Below are 24,384 nucleotides of genomic sequence, written 5' to 3' on the forward strand. Positions count from 1 at the left end.
TGTGTTCGATATAAAATAATCGGATAACTGCGTGTCTGGTCGCTACGGGTGATAATAGTGCGTCGTCTGTCCGGTCGGTCGCGGCCACTAGGAGCGGGTAATCACGTCTTCTGCCGCTGATAATCCGAAGTAACTGCGCAAATGGAACAGCACCACCCTTGATACCACTGCAGCAACGACAATATATATATTTATCTAATTATATATTCAATAGATCTTAAAGCAATATATACACAATATATATATATATATGCATCTAAATATATGATACTTCACACTTCATACGTTCATCAGTTTTATATTAGATGATTTTTGTATAGTTGAAAAAGTGATGCTAGCTTTTTCGTACAGCGTTCTATGACGTTTCTATGATGTATATTTGATATAGTTTTCACTAAAGGCACAACGTGTAGCCATATATATATATATATATATTATACACATATAACGTGCGCGGTGCGGTGTTCATAGCTATATTTATATATACACGAATATGTGATTGAATCCGATTCAAGTTTTCAGAAAGTTCAGGCTTCTTTTAAAAGATGTAGACGACCATCTTCGGGAAGACACAAAATGATGTTGTTACCGCGGTTTCACCGCGTAAGGTTGCCGGATGATTTTCCACCGGTGTAAAATGTCGAGCGCAACTTAAACGCACATAATTGAAATCAGTGTAATTAATTCATGAAGTTCCTCCTGTTAGTGATTTGGTATTAATTCATTCATCCATGAATTCAACTGCTACAGATAAACACCATCTAACACTAAACATCGACGATATATTAATGAGTTCCTTATAGCGGATTCAGCAGTATATCACATAGCAATCACTCGCAGGCATCCGATCTGGGAACCTTTCATCAATGACAGAGTTTCTGACAGCTAGACGACTAACTCTCCCACACTCAATGTTTATCTTGATGAACTCGATGAAGACGCTTCAATCTATTAAATCCTCTATTATCATAAAATTTTTGAAAACGTTCCCGCAATCGTTACAATGTCGGCAAACAGCGGTAAAAAACAGTGAAAGTAAAGATATGTAAGTATAAAACACAGAGGTGGCAAAACTAAACTAATCACTCACTCGCATAGACTGCATTCACTCTCACTCTCTCACTCTCTCTTTCTCTCACACTCTCACTCTCACTCTCACTCTCTCTCTCACTCTCACTCTCACTCTCATTCAAACAGACACTGCAACAATATACGACTACGACTTGCAGACATCTTACTGTCTACGTTGACAGTTTGTGTCAGAGTTTCGTGATAAAATATGAATCACAATGACTGAGATCACCGACTGTAAAGGACTAAGACTCCTCATCTATCCATGAGTCATCATCAGCATCATCATCAACAGTTGGCCCGAGACAACGCTCACTCGCCGCAGCAGTCAGCTCTCAATGACAAGAGGCCGCACGCCGATATCATTCCGAGACAGTTGCCTAGCAACATCTCAGTAATTCGTATATCAAATTTGTTAACAACGCGCGGGGCCTATACAAATAGAGGACTCGATCTCTGTGAGTATCTCAGCAGTTTTAGAGAGACACAGAGTAAACAAATGTCTCCCACATCACTTCAATATAACACTTAAAACAGCAGCTTCAATGTATCGTAACAATTACACATTTTATCCGATGGATGACTCACTGCTGCTGCTGCTGCTGGCAGTAGATTAAATCAGAAATATTTGACAATGAAATATTACTTGACTCAATCAGTGCAACAACTGACAATAGAAATGACTAAACATTCATGACACACACATGTATTCATCTCGGTCGAGGCTTACATTTAACACCAATTTCAAGCTCATTTTCAGACCAGTTAAAACCAGTCGTCCTTTGATATAAGACGATTTTGGAGTCACGACCAGTTTTCAAGTTGAAGTGATTAAGTAAGCTACAACAATACAAGCTTTCCTTACATTTACAATGGAGCCGCGATCTCAGTGAACTAATAGACGTCTGTCAACAAACCGGCGTCACGAATTTGGGTGAATTACCAAGTTCTCCATGAAACCATGACAACGCATGTATTTTACGAGGAGCGTCTGAAATCGAAGCCGATGTACCCTAACTACACGTAGCGCGTAGAATCCTGCACAGACATACACATCAATACTCCCCCAACACATAGTCGATCAGACTCATTCCCACTATCAACATACACTTGCACAGAACTAAAATCTCCACCACATTTATCATCAACGCAGTCCATGATATTCGGAGAGTTTGTTTGAGGGCTGATAGAAGGGTCCATATATAGACTAGTAATAGCTTTATAACGTAGGGCACTTTTACAAGGCACCAGAAATGTGTTATTGGTTTATGATATAGGGTACTGTAACAATGTCGCTGTTTAAATGCTACGTCATTATGATATCGTGTATTTATGATATCGTGTATTCTTTTACACGGTGAAGGAGGTTAAATTGCAAGTCACGCAAACAAAAGAAACTACAAAATGATATTGAGTGAGTAATCTTTGAACGAACGCCAGCAATTAAAACCACTTATTTTCACTACAGATCTTGAATAAACACTTATCATTACAATGAGTACTCCTTGCACTCACTCCCTGCCTCTCATCACCCCCTATCACTCCTCCCTCTCTCCCCTCTCTCCTTGGCTGACTCATAATTACTTGATTAATTACAACTTACAAATATAACTCTCTACTCCTCATTTCTCTAACTATGATTCATTCACTACGTAACTTCAGTATTTCTGACTTCGAACTCAGCAAATTGATTCTGGTTCTTCAAAATTTTTTTCATGTTAATAGCACATTCAGTGTACAGTTAACTGTAATAGAGTCAAAGGTAGAACTAGAAAATCAAGGCCAAATTTGTAAGACAATGTAAACGCTAGGTCTTCCAATTCATAAGGAACAATTTGAACTAACATGAAAAGGAAATCAGTGATGTGTTTGATATATTGTCAGTGTGAAATACCGGTCTAATAGTGTTATAGTATTGAATCATATACAATTCACTTATTATAGCAACACGCGAAACAAATTAAAGCGAATGTGTCTAATTTCAAAACAACTTTTCTTTCATACATATTTGAATATATGTCATCGTTTTGATTTGTTGATATGGGGAACCTGTGTTCCCTCTGCATTGTGAGACCACATCAGTAAAACAGATGAAGATTGACACTGAATGGACACTGATGAAATGAGGGTGTAACTGATTAGAATAAGAAAATGCTTCACACTATCCCCTAATAGTTTTCAGGGCATGTATTCAAAGATGTAGCGAGCTGAATCTGTTATCTATGGCCTAAAAAGTAAGTCTAAAAAGTGACTTGAAGTTTTATTTTGTAGCCCTAGGTGAGTGCTAACAGCGACTAACTCCAGGTCAGTGACATCCCATGTACCCATAATCAGCCATAGCTGACCAGTGACATCACAGTCACTCAGTACTAGCAGCTAACCCTAACCCTAGGTCAGGTGACCAGTGACATCACAGCCACTGAGTGCCAGCAGCTAACCCTAACCCTAGGTCAGGTGACCAGTGACCTCACAGGCACTCAGTGCCAGCAGCTAACCCTAACCCTAGGTCAGGTGACCAGTGACATCACAGGCACTCACAGCCAGCAGCTAACCCTAACCCTAGGTCAGGTGACCAGTGACATCACAGCCACTGAGTGCCAGCAGCTAACCCTAACCCTAGGTCAGGTGACCAGTGACCTCACAGGCACTCATTGCCAGCAGCTAACCCTAACCCTAGGTCAGGTGACCAGTGACATCACAGGCACTCACAGCCAGCAGCTAACCCTAACCCTAGGTCAGGTGACCAGTGACATCACAGCCACTCAGGGCCAGCAGCTAACCCTAACCCTAGGTCAGGTGACCAGTGACATCACAGACACTCAGTACTAGCATCTTACCATGTCAACTAACAGTGGAGTGACCAACCACAACCAAGCCTTTAGTCAATTCAATGTATTTATTGGTGTCTTCTGCATAGAAGGGTGAAATAATGATTTCTATAATCACAGTAGAAACTACTATCAGATGACCACTAGTGCTAGAAACTATTATCAGATGACCGCTAGTGCTAGAAACTATTATCAGATGACCACTAGTGCACTAAAATATTCAATTGCATTAGAGCATTGTTTTTCCTCTTTCACAATACCTTTTTATCAGTCAATATAATCCAAATACATCGTGAATAGTTAATTCTAAAATTCACTGAAGAAATAAACTCTAGCTATCAGTAGACATACATCAGGCATGATTCCAGTGGCTTGACTTTTCTAGTTCAGTGAAAATAATACACTACAAAGGCTCATTTTCTGAATAAATATTTTGTCACACATAAAAATTCCTGTTTTCTAAGTATAAACAAAAAGTCCACGTTTCCTACTAATAATAAAGACATTAAGTTAAAATATCACAACCGCTGTCCTAAAAATATAGAACAGGGTATATTCTGTGCACAATACATGTACTCATTGTAAACCTGTCAACCTGTTATTAACACTGTGAGTATGAACCAGTGCCTTCACAGAGAGTGCTTTTAATTCTGCTCATAATAAACTGCAGCATTATTAAAGGTAAACCTTAGATTTCACCTGGAGGCATTCGACAATTCCATGAAAATATTGGGGGCACATTTTACATTCTAAGGGATTAAGATTGAGAAATATTTGTTAAAATATTGGGAGGGGCTTGAAGATTGGCGCAGAGATAGCGGTACCAGGGTCGGCAGGGGTTGAAGATCAGCGCGGGGATAGCGGTACCAGGGTTAGAGGGGGCTTGAAGATTGGCGCAGGGATAGCGGTACCAGGGTCAGAGGGGGCTTGAAGATTGGCGCAGGGATAGCGGTACCAGGGTCAGGTATCCGTATCAATATTCATAATGCAAGGAAATGTCAAACGAATGAATGAATAGAAGATGTTGTTGGCCGTTGATAGAATGTGAGTCAAACTCAATGACACGTATGACTCATTGTAGTTAACAGATCATCAACTGATTAAATGGTGTTAATTATCTTACTACACAGTGACCAACCCACTGGATACCGCAGTGACCAACCCACTGGATACCGCAGTGACCAACCCACTGGATACCGCAGTGACCAACCCACTGGATACCGCAGTGACCAACCCACTGGATACCGCAGTGACCAACCCACTGGATACCCCAGTGACCAACCCACTGGATACCCCAGTGACCAACCCACTGGATACCGCAGTGACCAACCCACTGAATACCGCAGTGACCAACCCACTGGATACCGCAGTGACCAACCCACTGGATACCGCAGTGACCAACCCACTGGATACCGCAGTTTCACCTAACAAACCAACTGAAAAAAGTGTACTGAATACCTATCTGAATTCTCACAACAATCCTTATGTTTTACTTGAAACTGGTTCCAAAATCCTAGATATCTACTCTCGAAATCTGTATATTCAATCTTCTATATTCTTAACGGCACCAAATCGCAATTTCTGACCGAAGGTCTCTGCTTCATTCCCTGGCTTATGAGGAGGGTTTACAAGAGACACATCAAATAAATCAGAGACCGAGGTATAACGAGACTACACAATAAATTAAACGCTATATATCGATTAGTCTCTGACACAGAGTACTTTATCTAGATACAGTCAACGCATTCAGAATTCAGATCTTTCGCCCTAAAATAAGTTATGAATCAAGGGCAATTAAACAGTCGATATCTTTATTAATGGTCCGAATTTGTGCCTAATATGTGGATCTATAACCGGAGAGGGACGAAATGCCGATATCGGCGACTGTACGGTCTGGACAGTGGATAAACGTGACAGCAATAGATCGGAGATAATCCAATAAACCATCCTCCGCGTGCAACTAAATCACTAGAGATATCAAACATTCACAGCACGACCGACTAAAACTAGTAAACATATGAATGTAAAACATCTTCTTACGAATTCATATTCCTCATTGGTCCATCTTAACTCATCCCGAGACGATCCCGAAATGGAGAAATTATGATAAGGTTGATATTCTTTTGTCTGAATGAAAATTGTCTTCATCAGCAAAACTTTTTTGAATACAGAACAGACACAGCTGCAGGTACTGGATGCAGGTGCTGGATGCAGGTGCTGGATACAGGTAACATCAGGATATTTCCTTTAATTTGCTTGATAAAACGCGTTCAGATTATGAACCTGCGTCTGTATTACTATTTTCTAAAAGAGGTGTCCATTATTCCAGTGTATCAGACAGAAAATTCATCTCGGATCAGACCCGTGTCCAGATCCTTTCAAGATTCGCAAAACGCCACAAATCTAACACTCACAGAATACATTGAGATAATGTTGCTATGCTTACCCCTCGTAAATTCCTAAATCTGAATGTTTATTTGATATAAATCCGTTGATTGAACGTAGAGAGAGTGATCAGTACTACAGTGTATGTTACAGTGTCACCGCGACGCAGTAGCTAGTGACACGCGCGCGCGCCGTGCGTTCTGTAGCGATCAGCATCATACAATAACAATAGACACATTGTCATCGTGTTGCTCCCAGACACTCCATATACGTACCTAGCTACCTAACCCGACCATCTGTCAATCATTTCATCTTTATATACCTCCTTGTCCGATACCACAACCTAATAAATAGGGATACGCGGAAACCAGTCTCGCAGACGGATTAGGCAGTAACCAGTCTAAGCGGCAACGCCCGCCCGACGACAACACGCTATCATTTCATTCAATCATTCCTTTGTTGTCTGACAAAAAATTTTTAATCATCGTTAAACTTTTGAAACGAGTCGTCAATAGCGACGACGACGACGACGGCTCACGGAGACTCGATGCAATAGAGACAATAAATAAATCTACGTTCTGTAAAATACAGACAATAATCGGTTACGTTGAGTCGCGAAAAATACCAGAATTTCTTACGTAAATATTCGACAGATTTTTGCTGTAGATATTGACTCTATGACTAATAGAAATACTGTGATTATTTCAGAGCGTATGAAAAAATGTCCTCATTCACCTCATAATTAGTATAAATATTATACGGCTGCGAGTGGAGAACAGATTTCTGAGCAAATAAAAACTCGTGCGTTTTTAAGCGCGGAAAATGAGCAGAATTTTTGAGGATCTTGATAAAATATCGATGATTTTCTCTCGCGTAAAACGATGAGTCATCGACGAACTCCGCGCATCGTGAATCATCGAGTTCTTTCTCTGTTCAACAGTTTTGTTCGGATCGAAGAAAAAACTCAAAAACCGCCGAAGAGCAATCGATACGAGCAAGAGCTGACAAACCAAATCATCAGCCGCTTGAAAACAAACCAAATCATCAGCCGCTTGAAAACCGGGCTTTTTTTCTAAAAATTTCTTCCGAGGCTATTTAGAAAAAAAAATCGCTGTAACTTAAATCGTTGCAGACTTTAGTTAATTTAACGCGTGAAGGAATATATCTGAGTTGAGGGATATATCTGAGTTGAAGGATATATCTGAGTTGAGGGATATATCTGAGTTGAGGGATATATCTGAGTTGAGGGGAATATCTGAGTTGAGGGATATATCTGAGTTGAGGGATATATCTGAGTTGAGGGGAATATCTGAGTTGAGGGATATATCTGAGTTGAGGGGAATATCTGAGTTGACTTGAAGTGCAGGAATTACTGAGAAAAATAAACCAGTACTCACCATCCAGGTGTGATTCACTACTAGACTCGATAATTCACCAGTATCCACGCATCAACATGTTGTTTCTTTTTTCTTAATCGTCACCAATTTACACCGATTCCTACTTGTGTCTGATCTCGTGTTGGTCCCGGGGCCACAGAGAGTGGCGAGGTATTTATGGGATATTTCTCACACTTGACTTACAAATATATACATTGAAACTCATGCTGAAGTTTTCCTAATTGGACGGTCATTACGTTGATGGCTTTTCCAAATGACCACTCAAACACTTAGCAAATTGAATTTCAACTACAAAATTGGACTCAAAAATAGAGATGACTTCAGTAATCTGATGACTTATCCAATAATGACTTCAGCGAGTTTGACTTTTTTACAGACAAATTGACCTGAATTGATCTCAGTTCGTTGTGAAAAATTCATGAACTTACCTTTAGTAATTTCTTCATTTTCATCAGGTTCACCATCTACAATACAACACAAATTCAGAAATATTAACAACATGGCTTCAGTCTTACAATAAGCGTTTAAATAATATTCTTATACACATTTTAAAAGAGCCACACAACAAATAAGGGAAAATACATAAAGGTTTTTTCACATGCAGCGAGGGAAATATTGGCAGAAGCAGCACATTGATAAAAACAACACCAGGAATGATATCAAAATATCGACCCGGCCTACAACAGTTGAACCCTCCCTTCGATCGATGCACTTTGAAAAGCGTCTACGATCGTTTTGATAATTTGCTGTGATTTTTATGTTATGTGGAATGGAAACTGAAAAAAGAAATGACATTTCAAAATCTTATCGACTCCTCCTTCGAAAAGAGAAAAAGCATCATGGCCGCCTCCATCAGCTCGACCAATTACACAGCTATTACCGCGGTAGATAATTTGAATGAAATCGCACGTTAATTTGATGATGTCATAGTCAACGGAGGCAGCCATTTTGTTCGAGGAGGGTCTATATTTTCACGCGTCCAACTGGGATTTATCATCCAGTATGTGCTGCCGCCTAGTGGGATATATCTAATCTACGTAACATGCTCGCCGAGGTCGTTATAAAACGAAGGTCAAATATCAAGATAGTTTTGATATCATTCCTCGATATTTTGGAACGGAAAAAAGGAATGAGAAATTTCACAGCAAACAGCGGATCAGTGCAACACACACAACAGAAATATTTATCAATTCTTTTGGAAAATTTTGAATTTTGAATCTAGCCATTCGTCTGTGGCCACAAAACAACCATTGATTCGAAGGTTTAATTTCGAGGTCGGGACAAAAAGTGCTGGTGTTAAATCACGAAAAAATGGTGCAAGTATTCTTTCTATCGAAATATAATTTGACACGGCCGCCCTCTAGCGGCGGGAATCAAAATCGAAATTGGCTGTTGGTGGCATTTTCAGAAACGGAAGCACAACGGGAGAAAATAAATCCCAGTCTAACGAACGTAATATGACAATATCATAAAACCTGACAACAGCGCCCTCTTACGAGTGAAACGAACACTAACGCATTACGCGTTAATAATATTTCTGAATTTTATACGAAACTAAAAACTAAACGACTTTCATCACGAGAGTTCAACGAGAGTTCAACGAGAGTTCAATCGATATGAGTGCAAACACAGGTTTATTAATGATACGATCATTTTCACTCTTTTACCGGCGTCCGAATATTTATTGAAATATTATCGCTATTTTTCAATAGAAAAAAAGAAAGAATTGAAGTCGTAAAAGAGTGAAGATCTGCGAAGACTTTACCTCGGCCTTTCATAAAGAAATATCCACCTAAAAACGATACAGGACGATTTGATGTAAGAATCATTCATTAAATTTCTTTTGATTAACATAGAGTGATATTTGTATCATTATTTACACACATATATACATATAGTGATCTGATCGGGGTGAAGTGATTTGGTCTGTACTGTCTGTAACACCCTTCATTATAGATCTATGTTAGTATTTCACAGGTAACTATCTCAACTCTTGTTTAAAGATATATTTTTCAGATGGCCAAATCTGAACGACATGAAAACAGACAAATGATTATGCGACACATAATAATATCACTACCCGATAGTGCAGCCAGTGAATGAGAGTTACTCGTGATTTTTGGCGTAAGACTCTATGAGAGCACACTTCCTGACGTTGTAGCTGGCCCACCTAATGAATAGGGTGTACGATAACAAGGGACAGAAAATGTCCCCATACGATAGGAATCAGGAAAGGATACAGCAGCCTAAAAGCCTTGATTGAAAATATATCGGTTTTGAATTTGATTTGTTACCTAGTAATCTATCACAATTCTATCTGATATATCAGTGTTGAGACTATGCAGGTGTATGACAGAGCAGTCGTGATTTAGGATTAGTATTTAGGTTAGGATTGATGTTAATTAATCAAAGGTTATTGAAAGTTATTGAAACTATGCCGTTAATTCCAGTCATAAAGAGTTTTAACAATTCATGGAAGGAATTTCAGGGGCTGCAGTTGCTCACAATAGTTTAGTAGAACTGACAGAGTGATAGTAAAACCGGACCGGTTCCACAGTAAATGGTTTAATGTGACTCTCAGAATTAAAATTAGTTCATTTAGAAAGTTCTAACTGTAGAGTCTTTACTGAAAACCATAGAATTGGATTGTACTTTGTTAAACAGGCTCGAGTAGAAATCTTAAAGATAGTTTATTTCTGATGATTTAACTCTAGTCATATCCTAACTAACTGTGGAACTGGTTTCCTGCATTTTCAATACGATATTTGAGCAACTGGCTCCAGATGGTTACGAAAGGCCACTAAAAGGACTCTTCTCTCTCTATTTCTCTTCTTTCTCTCTCTCTCACCTTTGAGACGTTGATTATTAACAACAATCGTTGAATTTTGTTGCTGAGGAATATTTTCTTTGCCTTTATACCGATCCTCATAGTGTCCTGTAAACAAACCACACGCAAACAAATATGCAGCCAGGGATTGCTTTGAATGAATCATTACGTGACGTGACGTAAGCAAATTAATAAAACATGCACAGTCAAAATGAAAATTAGGCGCATCAATCAGTATTTATTCAAGAAAGAATCAGAGAATATCGTCTAAAGAATTACTGGGTATTTCTAACAGCGCTCGCTGAATTTCTGGCATTTGAGGGCCTGTTTTAAAATATCAACCTTATTGTTTTATCATATCAGTTACAAGAAATCGGGGGTTTTAGGGGCCAGTTTTAAGACTAGTCTAGTTAGACTTATAGCTGACTTAGAAATTATGTTATTTTCAGGGTTCCTGTAATGTCCCCGACTATCAGGGAATTATCAAAAGACAAGTAACTGTAGAAGTTTATAACTGAGTGATGCGCGACAACAAAAAGCTAACAATCAAATGAAAAAAACAAACAAAAATTTACTGAAATTTCATAATTGTTTTTTGTCAGTAACTTTTATGCAATATTGATGACGATTTAGTAGATATAGTTAGCAAGTTACATTAATTAATTCAAATCACTTTACATTGTTGTCATAATTATTTAAATTTATGCGAATATTCATGCTGAATTATTGAAATTACCATATTGTGTCATTCGAAATTACTCAACGATCACGAAAAAAAAAATTCTTCGAAACTTTCAATGATTGGGAACTGGCTCCATCTGTGGGATGAATTGGGAACTACTGATATGTGATACTTTATGTAAGCCAAAGTGATAATTCATGGGAGGTAGACTTATTCATGGGAGGTCGACTAATTCCGCAATTCACGGTTTCAAATGAACTAATTATCCGAACGATTTTGGTAAAGAATTAAAATCTTTAAAGCCTTTTGCTAGCTCTGGTGCCGAAGATCATAACCACAGAACTACCCTAGGACTGATCAACTTTCTGCCCGGTTTGTCAAACCTTGGCTACTTGTAGACTTAGGGGGTAATTCTTTAGAACGCCCACAAATTCAGAGTGTTCCCAGGGGTTTTTAAGGTGTTGGACTCTAGAATTTAGATATTTTCTCAGTGACAAAATGCATATAAATCATGCTGAGACACATCGATAGTGGTAATGAATACATACCTCGTAATCTGAACAACTCCATGAAATGAGGCTTACAGAACAGTTTACCCTCATTTACCGAAAAATCACCAGCCCTGAAAAAAACAACAGGAAAAATCTTTAGAATACAATTACTGAATCAGGATTGTGGAAGGGAGCATGTGTTTGAGGAGTGCATCCCCTAGCTTATAACCCGGCTAATAAATAAATGAGAAACTTTTATAAAACCACTTTTTGAAATAACTTACCTATGCAGGAAATTACAATTAAAAACGACCGATGATTTTTCGCGTTTTGAAACGGACTTTAAAGCCGGTAATCCAAACAACACTAAACACAGAACCGTTCACTAGCTATATATCTATAGACACATGTTACAATTGAATGCAGAACAACTTGCAGATCCACGGTTCCACAATGTGACTTGATAAGAGCGGAATAATTGAAAATCATGTAACTTAAACTCTTTTATTTTGACTATACGGTTCATTTCCGATATTTTGAACCCTTGAGTCAAATTTTAACCAACGACTGAGTGAACTGGATCCAGATCTCCAGAATAGTAAACATGTGTGCATAGATATAAACTAGGTTAGAATCCTGAGTCGTACTTATTGCTGCTGCTGCTGCTGCTGCTGCTGCTGCTGCTGCTGCTGCTGCTGCTGCGAGGAGGTTAGATCCCTCTCTGACCCGTCTCCGTGTTTACGTACGAAGAGAGAGTGTCGTTCTCTTGATGAAGGACGTTCAATGAATAATAGATATTTTTACAACTTTGACCGCGGTTTGATATAATTTCATTAGCTTAATTCGCAATCTCGAGATCGATGATATATTATTCAGCGAGATTGATATAATACGAGAAATTAATCAAGTTTTCATCGTCGCGCAGCAACTTTTATTAGACCTGCATCGATCAACAATTATACACGACACTTAAGAGCAATGTCTTATAGAAAATAAAATTACCAGACTTAAACCAAATCGAATTAAGATATCCTAATATTGAAGAAACGATTGAGTTAAATCAACAAATAAATCGCGTTGATTCAATAGTAAAACATGCGGTTTAAAAGTACATGTAAACTTTATCGAATGCAGTCAAATGCAGAGACGACACGTTTGGATGAAGCGAAGCTGCAAAATTCTGCAGACTAAATAAAATACACCTGAATGTTCTTCAAATCTGGACTGAATGAATCGGGAGAGTGAGCGGAGAGCTAGCTCCACCTATGATGAAAACAGAGAACTAAATAACCGCTAACCCAAAACGAAAGAATTCTAAGAATATATTTTATCGACGAAGGAACTCGAGATCTCAGAGATTTCTAATTACAGATACTATTCAGGTAGAACATGCAGCGAAATAAAACGAGTTTTTGAAAGAAAATGAACAAAAATCAAAACCCAAAAACCATGCAAAACGTAAAAAGAATAACAGGGCGAACGTTAATAATAAAATTGGCTAGAATTTTGTTTTCGATGAAAAGCAAAAATAGAATTATGAACAGCGAATAAAATCTGTAAAATTTGGATTGATAAATGGGAGTCGAGCGTACGATACCTCGGGGCATCATCGTTCTAATAAAACGACCTTCACCTTCCTATTGTCTAATCGAATACTGAATGCAGGTATTTTTAGTCGTTTTGTTAGAAAAATAAAAACGATTTTTAGTTATCGCCAGACGCAACGTTGGTGGCGGGCGGGTGGGCGGGTGGCGATGGTAATAGTGTAGGAACAGTTGCCAAGCGTAATTCCCTCAGCCACGAGTAAAGTATGTAAGATATATATATGATTTATAGTCATCTTACTCAGGATTAGGTTCCTGTCCGGTCGGGGCGACATAATACTCATTAGGACTGAAAATTAATAACATGTATCAATTCAAAACACTGCAACTTTGAATAAATGCGAGGTTTTTATGAAAATTCCCTGATTTACGCGAGACCTGGCCTGGGTTTTCATCCTTCACTTCCACGCGACTAGTTTATCATAGGATGTGCATACACGCATGATTTATTTTATCATTACCAACAGATATTCATATACAGCCATACTGCGCTCAATTCAGATCTGATCAACTCAGAGATCAACCATTTTAAACAGTTTTCTGACTGTGTTTGTGAATTATGTACAATCCAACTCAGATATCGCTTTAGACTCAAAACATCAGACTTGAGCGGAGTCTACTCAATCGTCAAACTCGGATATTTTTGAAAAGAGTACCATCCAACTCAGATATCACTCTCAAGTCATGGACGAATTTTGTCTGCTGAAAAGATCCAACTTGAAGCAGAATGTGCTGTATTTGTTACTATAGTATTTAAAGGATGGTGAACTGCCGTTTTTATTCTGGACTAACGACGAACTCGAACAAGTGTTTTATGTTTCCACGTTACAGAATTGGAAAAGAAAGAAATCACTTGTAGCTAATTGATGAGTGGTTTTATATTCACTCTCACGAAACGACGATAAATTAATAAATCACTTTCCATCATTGAACGCGATACAAATTAATTTGCAATAAGTGTTGTTTAGTTTGTCGACCGACCGGAGACATGTGGTCGAGTTCCGTGTCGACCATTAATTTACATCCCGTGAATTTGTAATAACCGCACAGTATGATTTCATCGCATTGAACTACAGGTGGCAGCACTGTCTGCCTCCAGTGACGTGACCGAACAGCATCTTCATCACATTTCTACTGATAGGGATTCGTAGACCAGAAACTGGCTCCACAGTTGACAGACTCTTACAGTTAAAATTAGTTCATTTGTTTCCAGTTGTTTTAACTGTAGTTAAAACTGTAAACGAGGAGAACTGTGCAACAGGGGAAGAGAGTGGTTCGAATAAACCCAGTTCCTCGATCACAGTCCGGTTAGACACAGTTACACCTGACTCTAAGGTTAAAACATTGGAAATAAACTAATCTTAACTCATAGAGTCAGATTTACCCTAGAACTACGGAACAGGCTCCGGTTGATTCCATTCAGAGTCTCCGGTAAAAATACAACTAAATACATTCTCGGTTTGAACCCGAGATTGAGAAACAGTTACCACGTTGTAAGGGGTTGATAAGGGTGGGGATTGTTGTCATGGTTATGGTGATACTTACAGAAGTTTGCGACGACATTTTGTACACTTGAAACAATCTTTATGATAGGTGTTTTTATTAGCGGTCAGTCTCTCCAGGGCGTACACACGTTTATTACAAACACAACACATATTTTCAGAATTCTGAAATTATAAATAAACATTTTCGTACATGAATATTTCAGCAATTAATAGATCTAGGATTCCGGGCGCCAGTTTCACTTCAGAGTCGGTGACTATTAGAAATATAAGCCTTCAAATTTTGCTCAGTGAAACTGACCCCAGTTTATAAATGCACAAATGCTTGGATCCGTCAGTATAGGGACCGAACAGTGAGCGGTGGATCAATACAAATACAAGTTTTCAAGTACAGCAGTAATTATTAACGAGTTACTCTAATTAGCACCGATTCTGCTGAGAGTCTGAAAATGTTCCATGCATCACGCTTCACCTACGACAAGAATAAAGGAACTAATAGTTAATATGGTGAGGCGTGAAACACATTTTTATGAAGATGAAATCCAGGTTGATGCTCGGATGACAGGAAGATCGTGAAGATGAGATACAGTGAACTTTCTCGTTCCACTGCGAACAGTTGAATTTCAGAACGACACAAATCAATACACAAAAACTCACCGGTATAAAAACATAAGTAAACTTCATATCGACTGTTGTTCCGATGCCAAAAAACATTGACATTGAACGGAACGTTCTATCAGGACGGAACAGTAAGAGAATAGTAAACACTCAGTACGTCCACAGATATCATACAGTCATATTGAAGTCCTGAACAGAGGAACTACGCCTGCTTTCAGAGCCTGCTACGCATCAAACATCGACCATACGTACAATCAAACAGCGTTTACAATTCCACCATCACAAACGTTGCTAGTGGCAACTAGTAACCAAAATTTCCCAATAAATCCCAGCACATAATGATGATAGTAAACTGACTGTGACACTGTAACACAGCGCTGGTGATAACACTGAGAATACTAACACAGTGTTACACAGTGTTGAGACTGTACCGCTGGATACTAACACTGTGTTCTCAGTGTCTCCTGCCTGAAGCTGAGTAATACATGCTGACTATTGTCTGAGTGATGAATGATGTCACCCCTGACAGTTTTGACTCGACTGAAACCCGGAGTCGTTATTGTCTACGTACGTACGACCCTCACACGTCTAAAACTAGAACTTCTTGATGAAAAACTATCCTCCATGAAATAAAGAGATTCTCAAGTCCATATATATTCACTCAGTGCATGCGGTTTTTAATCTAAAGCATCAAAACCGTTTGTTTTTTTTTCGGTGGACTTAATTTTGCTACATTAGATAAAAAGCATTAGTCGTCAGTAATTACCTAGAATCAGTAGCAGAACTAAAACACAAACCATTCAATAGTGCAGAGTACGCACACATCTCTAGTAGAATTTACCAGGCACCCAGTTCCACAGTCTCTTGAGACTTTACAGTAACAGTAAAATAAGTATCTGGCAGATTTGGAGATCTTATTCATTAATAAATTAAGACTTTTTGTATTAAAAGATTTGTAGAGGAGCCTGGTGTAAACTGGACAAAGAGACCAATAGTACTTTATAAGGTTAACAATTAATTTGACGCACGAGCTTTCACAACTAATATATAGAAGCTTCAGAAGGTGAATGAGAAATGAAGATATTATATATTAGTGAAAGTTTGTGCCTCAACTAAACTAGTTACACCTATAAAGTACTACTCTTCTCACACATTAGCTCAGATGAGAGATCTAATAAAGTTTAGTTCTTTAAGCACTCAAAGTCTATATCAAGTTTAATTTTTAATTCTATAACATCTGTTCATTCTTCTGGTTTCAGTGGTTTATGATTCGGTCGGTGAAGAAGTCTCTACTGGCGACCGTGGAACTCGGTAGAAAGTGGTGAAAGTGACGCTATATGGTTTAAAACTATAGAGGATATATATATATATATATATAGAGGATATGACAGTGATTTCGAATATACGCGTGTGAATATAGATAAAACACCCAAAACCAAATCATTACTACCATCGCAGCAGTTTTAATACATCATGCAACATCTCATTCAAAATACAAGAGAATCTGTCATGAATTACCAATAGTTCGGGTGAAAATGAATTAAGTTATCGTCATCTATCGGATTTCATAGACGTGAGAAGAAATAAAAGAATTGACGATAGGAATGTTGTTTTCGGAGGGGAATTTTTACGGATAGTTACGTTTCCCTAAACAACCATTAGTAGTAAATCTTACCGCTGAATCGCTTTCATCCTTTAAAAAACAAAACAAAACAAAATCTTACGATTAAAAATGCATCGAATAATAATAATCTCAAAAAACAATGGCGTGCGCGTATAGTTGCAAATATATATCGAAACTGTGAATTCACGATATAAAAACTTAATGAATTTTAAAGAATATAATGAAGAATTACCTGAAATAAACTATATCAAACATGAATCAGTAACGTAACAGATATATACAGAGTGCAGCACTTTAAAATCTGTTGTTAAATTCTACTGAAAGCATTAATTTTCTGAACATCGATGAAAAAGTCTGAACAGAAGAAAAATATCTATTTTGAAAAATAAAGCATTAGCAGGTTCAGGATTTCTTTTCCCTGATTCCCATAGCTAAAGGGTATGTTCTCTGTGCGGGTACCGGGAAAACTGCTGCAGCCGTTCAGGATCAAAACCTGCGGTGAAACCATCGTTTAATGATGAGAGACAATCAAAGGCTCTTTTCAATAACATGACAATCACTGGATTCATACTGATGACTCCCCTTGGCTTTAAAAAGTCATTCATGCCGAAAAGAGTCTTGGAAATTACGTATGAATTTAGAAATTCATAAGCCAAATTTACAAAATTAAAATCAAAAGAATTCAAGTAAGACACAATGTTTCAGTCTCTTGCTAAGGACCAGCATCGCTTTCTAATTTTTAATTTTCATAATTGTAAATACGCAACGACCTACTGAGTCACGGTTAGTTGAGCAAAGCCGCTGTTTAAGTAGTTGAGAATATTTTCATCCTCAATAATCGCTTGTAATAACCGCGATGAACAAGACAAAAAATCAATATGGACAACATTGACTGATTATTGATCAGAAAGAGAGCGTTAGTTAATCTATGAATTCCCTCATCGCTGACGAGAGAAAAAATATCTAAAAGCCAATTCAACGTGAATGAGTGTTTACGAGAGCAAACTGATGTAATTATTACAATCCTAAGTTGTTTTATTCTGTTGCATTGAAGCGTCTTAACGCAGTGTATTAATCTAAAAGCAAAATGAGTTTGCGCAGTTTGAGTTGTAAGGTGAAATGAGCTCGTCATCAATTTCTTTTTTAAACGACGATTGTTTGTTTTGAGTGTATGATAATGACGATGCCACAGTTTCCCATTTTTGTCTGGGTACGCAGTGATCCGTATTGCCACCGTGGGTCTTACATGATGGGCAAACAGTGACCTCAAAAAATCAAAAGCGTTGGCCAATTGCTTTGACAGGTTCTTGAAAAAAAATGTCAGTAAATTATTGCCACAGCTTTCGCCACTAGTCACTGCACTTCCAATACCATTGGATATGCGGCCCATTTTGCAGTCCAACTGTTGTGTCCACCATGTGACAAGGGATTAGGGGAAATTTCTACAAAAAGTGTTTCATTCGAAGCCGTATCAGCCTGGAATCATATCTTAATATAAGTGTGAATAAAGATATGTCTAATTTTATCACACGTGAATCAAAGTGAAAAACAGAATTTCTAAATTTTCAATCAGCAGCTATCGGAATCTAACGACTCCTTTCATAGTTCTCAGTTAGTTTTGACTGTAATTAGACATGAAATAAGTGAATTTCCAATGTTTGATTCTAACTGAGATACTGCGGAGACTGTCCGGTCCAGATTCATAGATATCTATACAAAGATCTAAAGAAAACAGTGACAGAGAAAATTTCAAACGCGTGACGACGAATCAAACAGAATATTTCACGTACCGTTCGTTCAGACGAGTGTTGAACGTCGTTTGAACTTTCATTACAGTCATCGACGTTCATTTTAACGTTCATTCATAAATCCCAGTTAATTCCGACCTATAGAAAACACTAGTCTCTGAACAGTAGATGAAATATTCGATTCATACTTAAAATACTGTGATATTCTACAGGGGAAAAATATTTGAACTACTCGACCGACAATGTGGAATACTCAAAGAGTTTATATGTATATATAGGGAGTTGAAGATGTTTGAAGTTTAGTCTGAGAGGTTTTAGATTTATATTCTACAACTATAGCTTCAATGCTATTTCCATAACCGCGTGAAAAGAGGCTTAGCATTGTTTTCATCATGATTACTTATCTAGCCTTTTCTCAGTTTTAGCCGAGTGAAAGTTTCTGATGATCATACGTTATTGTCTTAATAAGCGAAGGGTTCGCGGCTAGAAGCAGAATCTAATATCAGGAATATTTCAATTCTGTAGAACTGGTATTTTCTAAAGTTCATAGCGGATCAAATTATATCTAAAATTCTGCATCCGGAATCGTGATCTGACAAAGTGTTAGTATGTGTGAGTATCGACAATACAGTCGCGACAAATCTGAATCATTTCGAAGATTATCGAAAGCCAAAATCATGGTTAAAATGTTGAACCATCGGATGAAAAATAAAGACTTTTTCTCGCGGCTTAATTTCACAATCATTGTTGAGAACATTGAGAATGTGACTGGATTGTGAAACCAGGGCGCTGCAGTCACGACTTAAATCCAATACTAGTGAGCTTAGACTAGTATTAAATCTAAGCCTTGACTATGCAACTGACCCCCGATCATCCGGGAACATTCTCTAAAACCAGGCCCGGGTGTAATATAGATATTGTCGACTGTATTGTAGAATACATCCACGTATACGTGTTAAATTAGTAAAGTAAATTGATAGATGATATATGTATGTGTAGTAACAAGCCGGAATAGAGAGGATGCACGCAGCACGGCCGACGGGTAACTTACAAGTGCGGCAACCGTCCATTGGACTGGTTTATCTATATGATGTATAGTCGGACTCTGAGCCAGCGAGGTCAGTTTTTGGTATAATTGCATTCGCTCGGATATAGGCATTAATACGAGAGGTTCCTCGTCGCAGTCGCCATTCTCATTCTACAATAAAAACATGCCGCACAAAAACATGCTACTTCGTTAGTTTCATTCACAACGCTATCGTTTAGTTGTCTATCTATCATATCCCCCAAATCTATGCCCTTCATTTCCACTACCCTCCCCCTACTCTCAAAATGCACTGCTATATTCAGTCAAGCTCTTGTAGCATCAATCACTATTCCATGAGTAAGAATATGAACAGTGTTTTGCGGGCTGACCGGTTTGAATGGTTCTATCAAGTTTTTTTGAGAGGGCTGCTTCAATCATATATGGAATTTGAACATGGTTTACAATAAATTAAAACAAATATTTAGCATTCCATTAGATATTGAAGTTATAAGAGTAAAATCCCATGCGAGACCAGTGTGTCGGTCGGGTGGGCGGTTTACGCATGATGAATGATTTGAAATTAAATGAAATCAACTGTAAGAATATCGACAATGATGATGATGATGATGATGATGATGATGATGATGCAACCAGTGATGATTAAAGTAAGGATTATATTTCATCTCATCTGTGTATAATACAGTACTATACGAACTCATGCGTTTCAATTTAGTTCCCCTGAGACTGGTATTAACTACAGGGAGTGGCCACATCAAACTGTGGGTTATTTTAACTCATCTCCCTTGTTATGAGTTTAAATTCAACAATTTAATCAAACAATTTAGAATTTACCGGTTTAATGGGTCTAGTATTAACTTTAACCATACAAGGGTTAGGTTCAACCTTACTACGGTTAACTCAATCATTAGTTAATTGGGTTAGCACCTCTGATTGTCAGGGTTAAGTTCACCGAGGCTGTAAGTCTGTACTGAGTCCCCTATGATCGGTATGTTTACCGATGAAAACAGTAAAACACTAACCTGTATCTGAACCGGTAAAGCTTTGCTGCTTTCTTTACTATTATTCTCCATCGTTTCTTTGAAGTTCTCACGTTTCGGTGGCTGGTATTCTTGTTCTTCGATCACAAATTTCTTCTTTTCTGGTTTTTCAGATGCCCCCTTCTCCACGACCTTGTCGATGTCTTTCTCTGTGGATGGTTAACGATAAAATGCAGTTAGAAATCAGCGCAGTATAACAATCACACTTGTCGTCGTATCGCTGCTGAAGTCATCTCTATTTTTTAGTCCCAAATTGTAAATCAAATTCAGGTTACTAATTGTAAGTCATCTTGTAAGTCATCATTTGATTAAGTCGTAACTACAATGACTTAAAGCCAGATTCACTTAATAATATCTAATATTTCTGTACCAGGATATTTTCTTGCCATCGTCAATTTTCTCATGCGTTTAATGAACCACGACTTAGGCAACATTTTCCCTTCCGACCTCCACACATGCGAGGTGTGTCGTCTATAGTCTATAAGCTACTTAGACCTAAGCTGAGTAATAATCTACGAACAATGGAATTAATTGATTAAGCACGCGTCCCATAAATCAATTAATAGCCGTGGAATTCTTTTTGCCGCATATTTTCTTAATACCAAATATTACACAACTAAGCGGCCATCTTGGATTTTGAGTTACTTGGACAAATTTTTTTTTGCGTGCAACTGAAATTTCGCACAATTTTCATGTGATCTGATCAAAATTTGGCATGATCCAAGATGGCCGCCTTAATTAAGAAATAGTTGTACGTGATGATATGAACTTGATTCGTTATCGCGAAGAGATCAGTCTGAATTTTATCAGTATGAAAATATGGAATTTATACCACCATATAAATACATAAAAATACAATAAAAATATCGGGAACAGCAGCCGTAGTTACTCATGTTGCCACTTACTTATCGAGTACCATTGACTGACTAAACAGAGCATATGGCTATTTAATTCATATTTAAGAAATTTGATCGAAGCCGGAAGTGTTCTATAAAACAATACAACTGAAACGCAGTAGCTAGTGTTCAAATATACATCAAGTCTATGATATAGAACAAAAATACAATACAGTCAAGTATTAGTTTAATTATGATTCGTTATTACGTAGTTGGTCAGATCTGAGATGATGTAAATTGTTTAACAGATACAGTCGACATGGTTACAGTCGACATGGTTACAGATCCAGATAACATAGATGTTCAGATTATAATAGATCAATCAAAGGAGTAATATTCATAGCAATCAATTTAGCAGAGATGATACTCACTTTCTGGTTCTGTTTTCGTATATTGTGATTTCTCTTTAACTTTTGGTGGTTCCTTCGCTACCTTCTTTGCCTCCATTTCAGCAACCTCTTCCTCACTGGGGTACTGCAAAAAATATCAAACAACCAAATAACACGTTTGTAAGAAAGAGTTGTCGACAACAGTACGGTACTCTGTACTGTGTGAGATGCCTATGGTTGAAAGTATCCAGTATCTTCCGTCTTACACCCACATAATTTATTCTCACCAGCGATACACGCTTACATATAATACTGACATCAGATATTTAGTAAATGGCAGGTATTTGTTGCCAGTTCGAACCCGTTCTTCAGATGCTGGCATAACAACAACATTAGCTGCAGCACTCGCAGATTAACACAGACGAGGTTGATAGAAATGTAAAAACTGTTGTTGAGAATTGTGGTCATTGACTGGTTCCAGAAAAGAGCATTTAAAAACTGCACGAGGAAGAATCCTGTTCTCAAACATTAGTCCAGTAATATATACGAGTCCACCATAGGTAACATTAGTACAAACATGCATCCCTGATAGATCAGCTTACTGATATCGATATGGCATTCCTGAGTCTATTAATTACACCCAGGCCGTTCCAGGCCGTTATCTAACATTACATATATAATAATCACAGCGATAAATGAACTAAAGTAATATCAAAATACCACAAACCAGAAAAATAATTCAACAAAGAAAAGTATCTAATATTCTCCATAAAGATACTTACCACGAATGAGGGCTATCAAACGCCGCGTTAATTAGAAAGTCTCTCACCGAATGAAGAGCAGAAAATCCCATAACCGAAATGATGGATAGATTACAGACCTGATCAGTACACTCAATTTCATATATATCATCTCCTCTAAAACTGGTGCATATATCAAAGGACGATTCAGCACAAATAATGTCGACTTCATAATAAGAAGCTGTTGCGTCTTTCTGATTCAAATCATAAGGTACACGATCACCAATAAAACGCTGTGGTACTGATTCATCCAAAACATCAACTTCTAGATCATTTCTAACAGTTTCAGGATCGCTAGTTAGTTCATAGTCAACCTCCGGTAGTTCATACGCGACATCTTTGTTCAATTCTTCTTTCACTTCAGCGTCACCTACTTCAATATTAACATCGATTTCATGACTTGGTTCTTCTTTGTGCACAACTTCATCGGTACATTCTCCACTATAATCATCCATGTTAGGAGTCGATTCACGCTGATCTGTGTCTATATCAGATGAGGGTGCGTTCTGTTCCGCTTGACGATGTGTTCGTTCTATCACCACTTCATCGGATTCCCGATGATCACGTGACGCTTCCTCGTCCCGAACCTCTTCGAATTGCGAACTATTCTCCGGCAGTTCGTAATCTTTCAGATCATCGTCGTCGGCCGCAGCGGCGCCTTCGGGACGTTCTTGATTCTTCGTTTCGACGCACTGGCAACAAATCGTTTTGAACATACTTAGATTTCAATCCTTATATACACGTGTACGGTAGGTATGTCGTCCACAGAATCCGCCGAGCGGTGTCACGTACTCCGCATACCAAAGTCAAAAATTCACACACACATGAACATGTCATCGGACACTAACGTGAACACGATGTTCGGATAACATTTTTTCGACGATGATGCGATCGATAATGAAGACTACGAGAGCATTGTTACAGGAACATTGTCGTCACACGTGAAGATGTGAGTCGACTGAAAACGCGCATATGTCACTCAAACAACGCTATATACAACATTCATCATAACTCGTATATTACTGATAACTATCTGAAGCCGAGGGGGGTGCGGTACTGTGCGTATAGGGTACACCCCGCGGTTACTTCATTTTCTAAATGACTAAGCGCTAGCTACTATTGTCCTCTGTTCTTTTGTACTCGTACAAAAAATCAATCTAAAGTCAAGATTAGAAAATTTCAAAAAATTCACTTAACGTTAAATTTTATCGAACTTTTTCGCAACTGTTTTTGATACGCGTGGATCGATTGCTGCGCATACGTTTTATGCACATGATGTATATAATTTTAATAATAACATCGGGCGACGAGTGGAAAAATTATGCAATTTGCATCATAAATAATGATGAATCGAGGTAAACTTCGCCTCGGGCATTTTGCAAGATGACGACGGGAAATAGCGAGAGCCATTATAATTATGCGTAGAACTATGACAGGGCGCACACCTGTTGGATGGCACCCCGCTGCGTGAGACAATAGCTTCATATTCCTATATTG

At 38.1% G+C, this 24,384-nt stretch overlaps 1 protein-coding gene across 1 annotated transcript in view; it reads right to left on the reverse strand.

The window, feature by feature from the left end:
* Positions 1 to 24,384, reverse strand: part of LOC141912859 (uncharacterized) — a 46,680-nt gene that overhangs the window by 17,105 nt on the left and 5,191 nt on the right. The window contains exons 2-11 of the mRNA XM_074804275.1: positions 22,130 to 22,232; positions 20,845 to 21,011; positions 19,829 to 19,975; positions 17,081 to 17,098; positions 14,831 to 14,952; positions 13,527 to 13,574; positions 11,739 to 11,812; positions 10,530 to 10,616; positions 9,447 to 9,473; positions 8,110 to 8,145 (exon numbers count right to left, since the gene is read on the reverse strand). Coding sequence (XP_074660376.1) covers positions 8,110 to 8,145; positions 9,447 to 9,473; positions 10,530 to 10,616; positions 11,739 to 11,812; positions 13,527 to 13,574; positions 14,831 to 14,952; positions 17,081 to 17,098; positions 19,829 to 19,975; positions 20,845 to 21,011; positions 22,130 to 22,232 — 829 coding nt within the window. The remainder of the gene's footprint in view (positions 1 to 8,109; positions 8,146 to 9,446; positions 9,474 to 10,529; positions 10,617 to 11,738; positions 11,813 to 13,526; positions 13,575 to 14,830; positions 14,953 to 17,080; positions 17,099 to 19,828; positions 19,976 to 20,844; positions 21,012 to 22,129; positions 22,233 to 24,384) is intronic.

Source organism: Tubulanus polymorphus, chromosome 11, assembly GCF_964204645.1.
Source record: "Tubulanus polymorphus chromosome 11, tnTubPoly1.2, whole genome shotgun sequence".
NCBI lineage: Eukaryota > Metazoa > Nemertea > Palaeonemertea > Tubulaniformes > Tubulanidae > Tubulanus > Tubulanus polymorphus.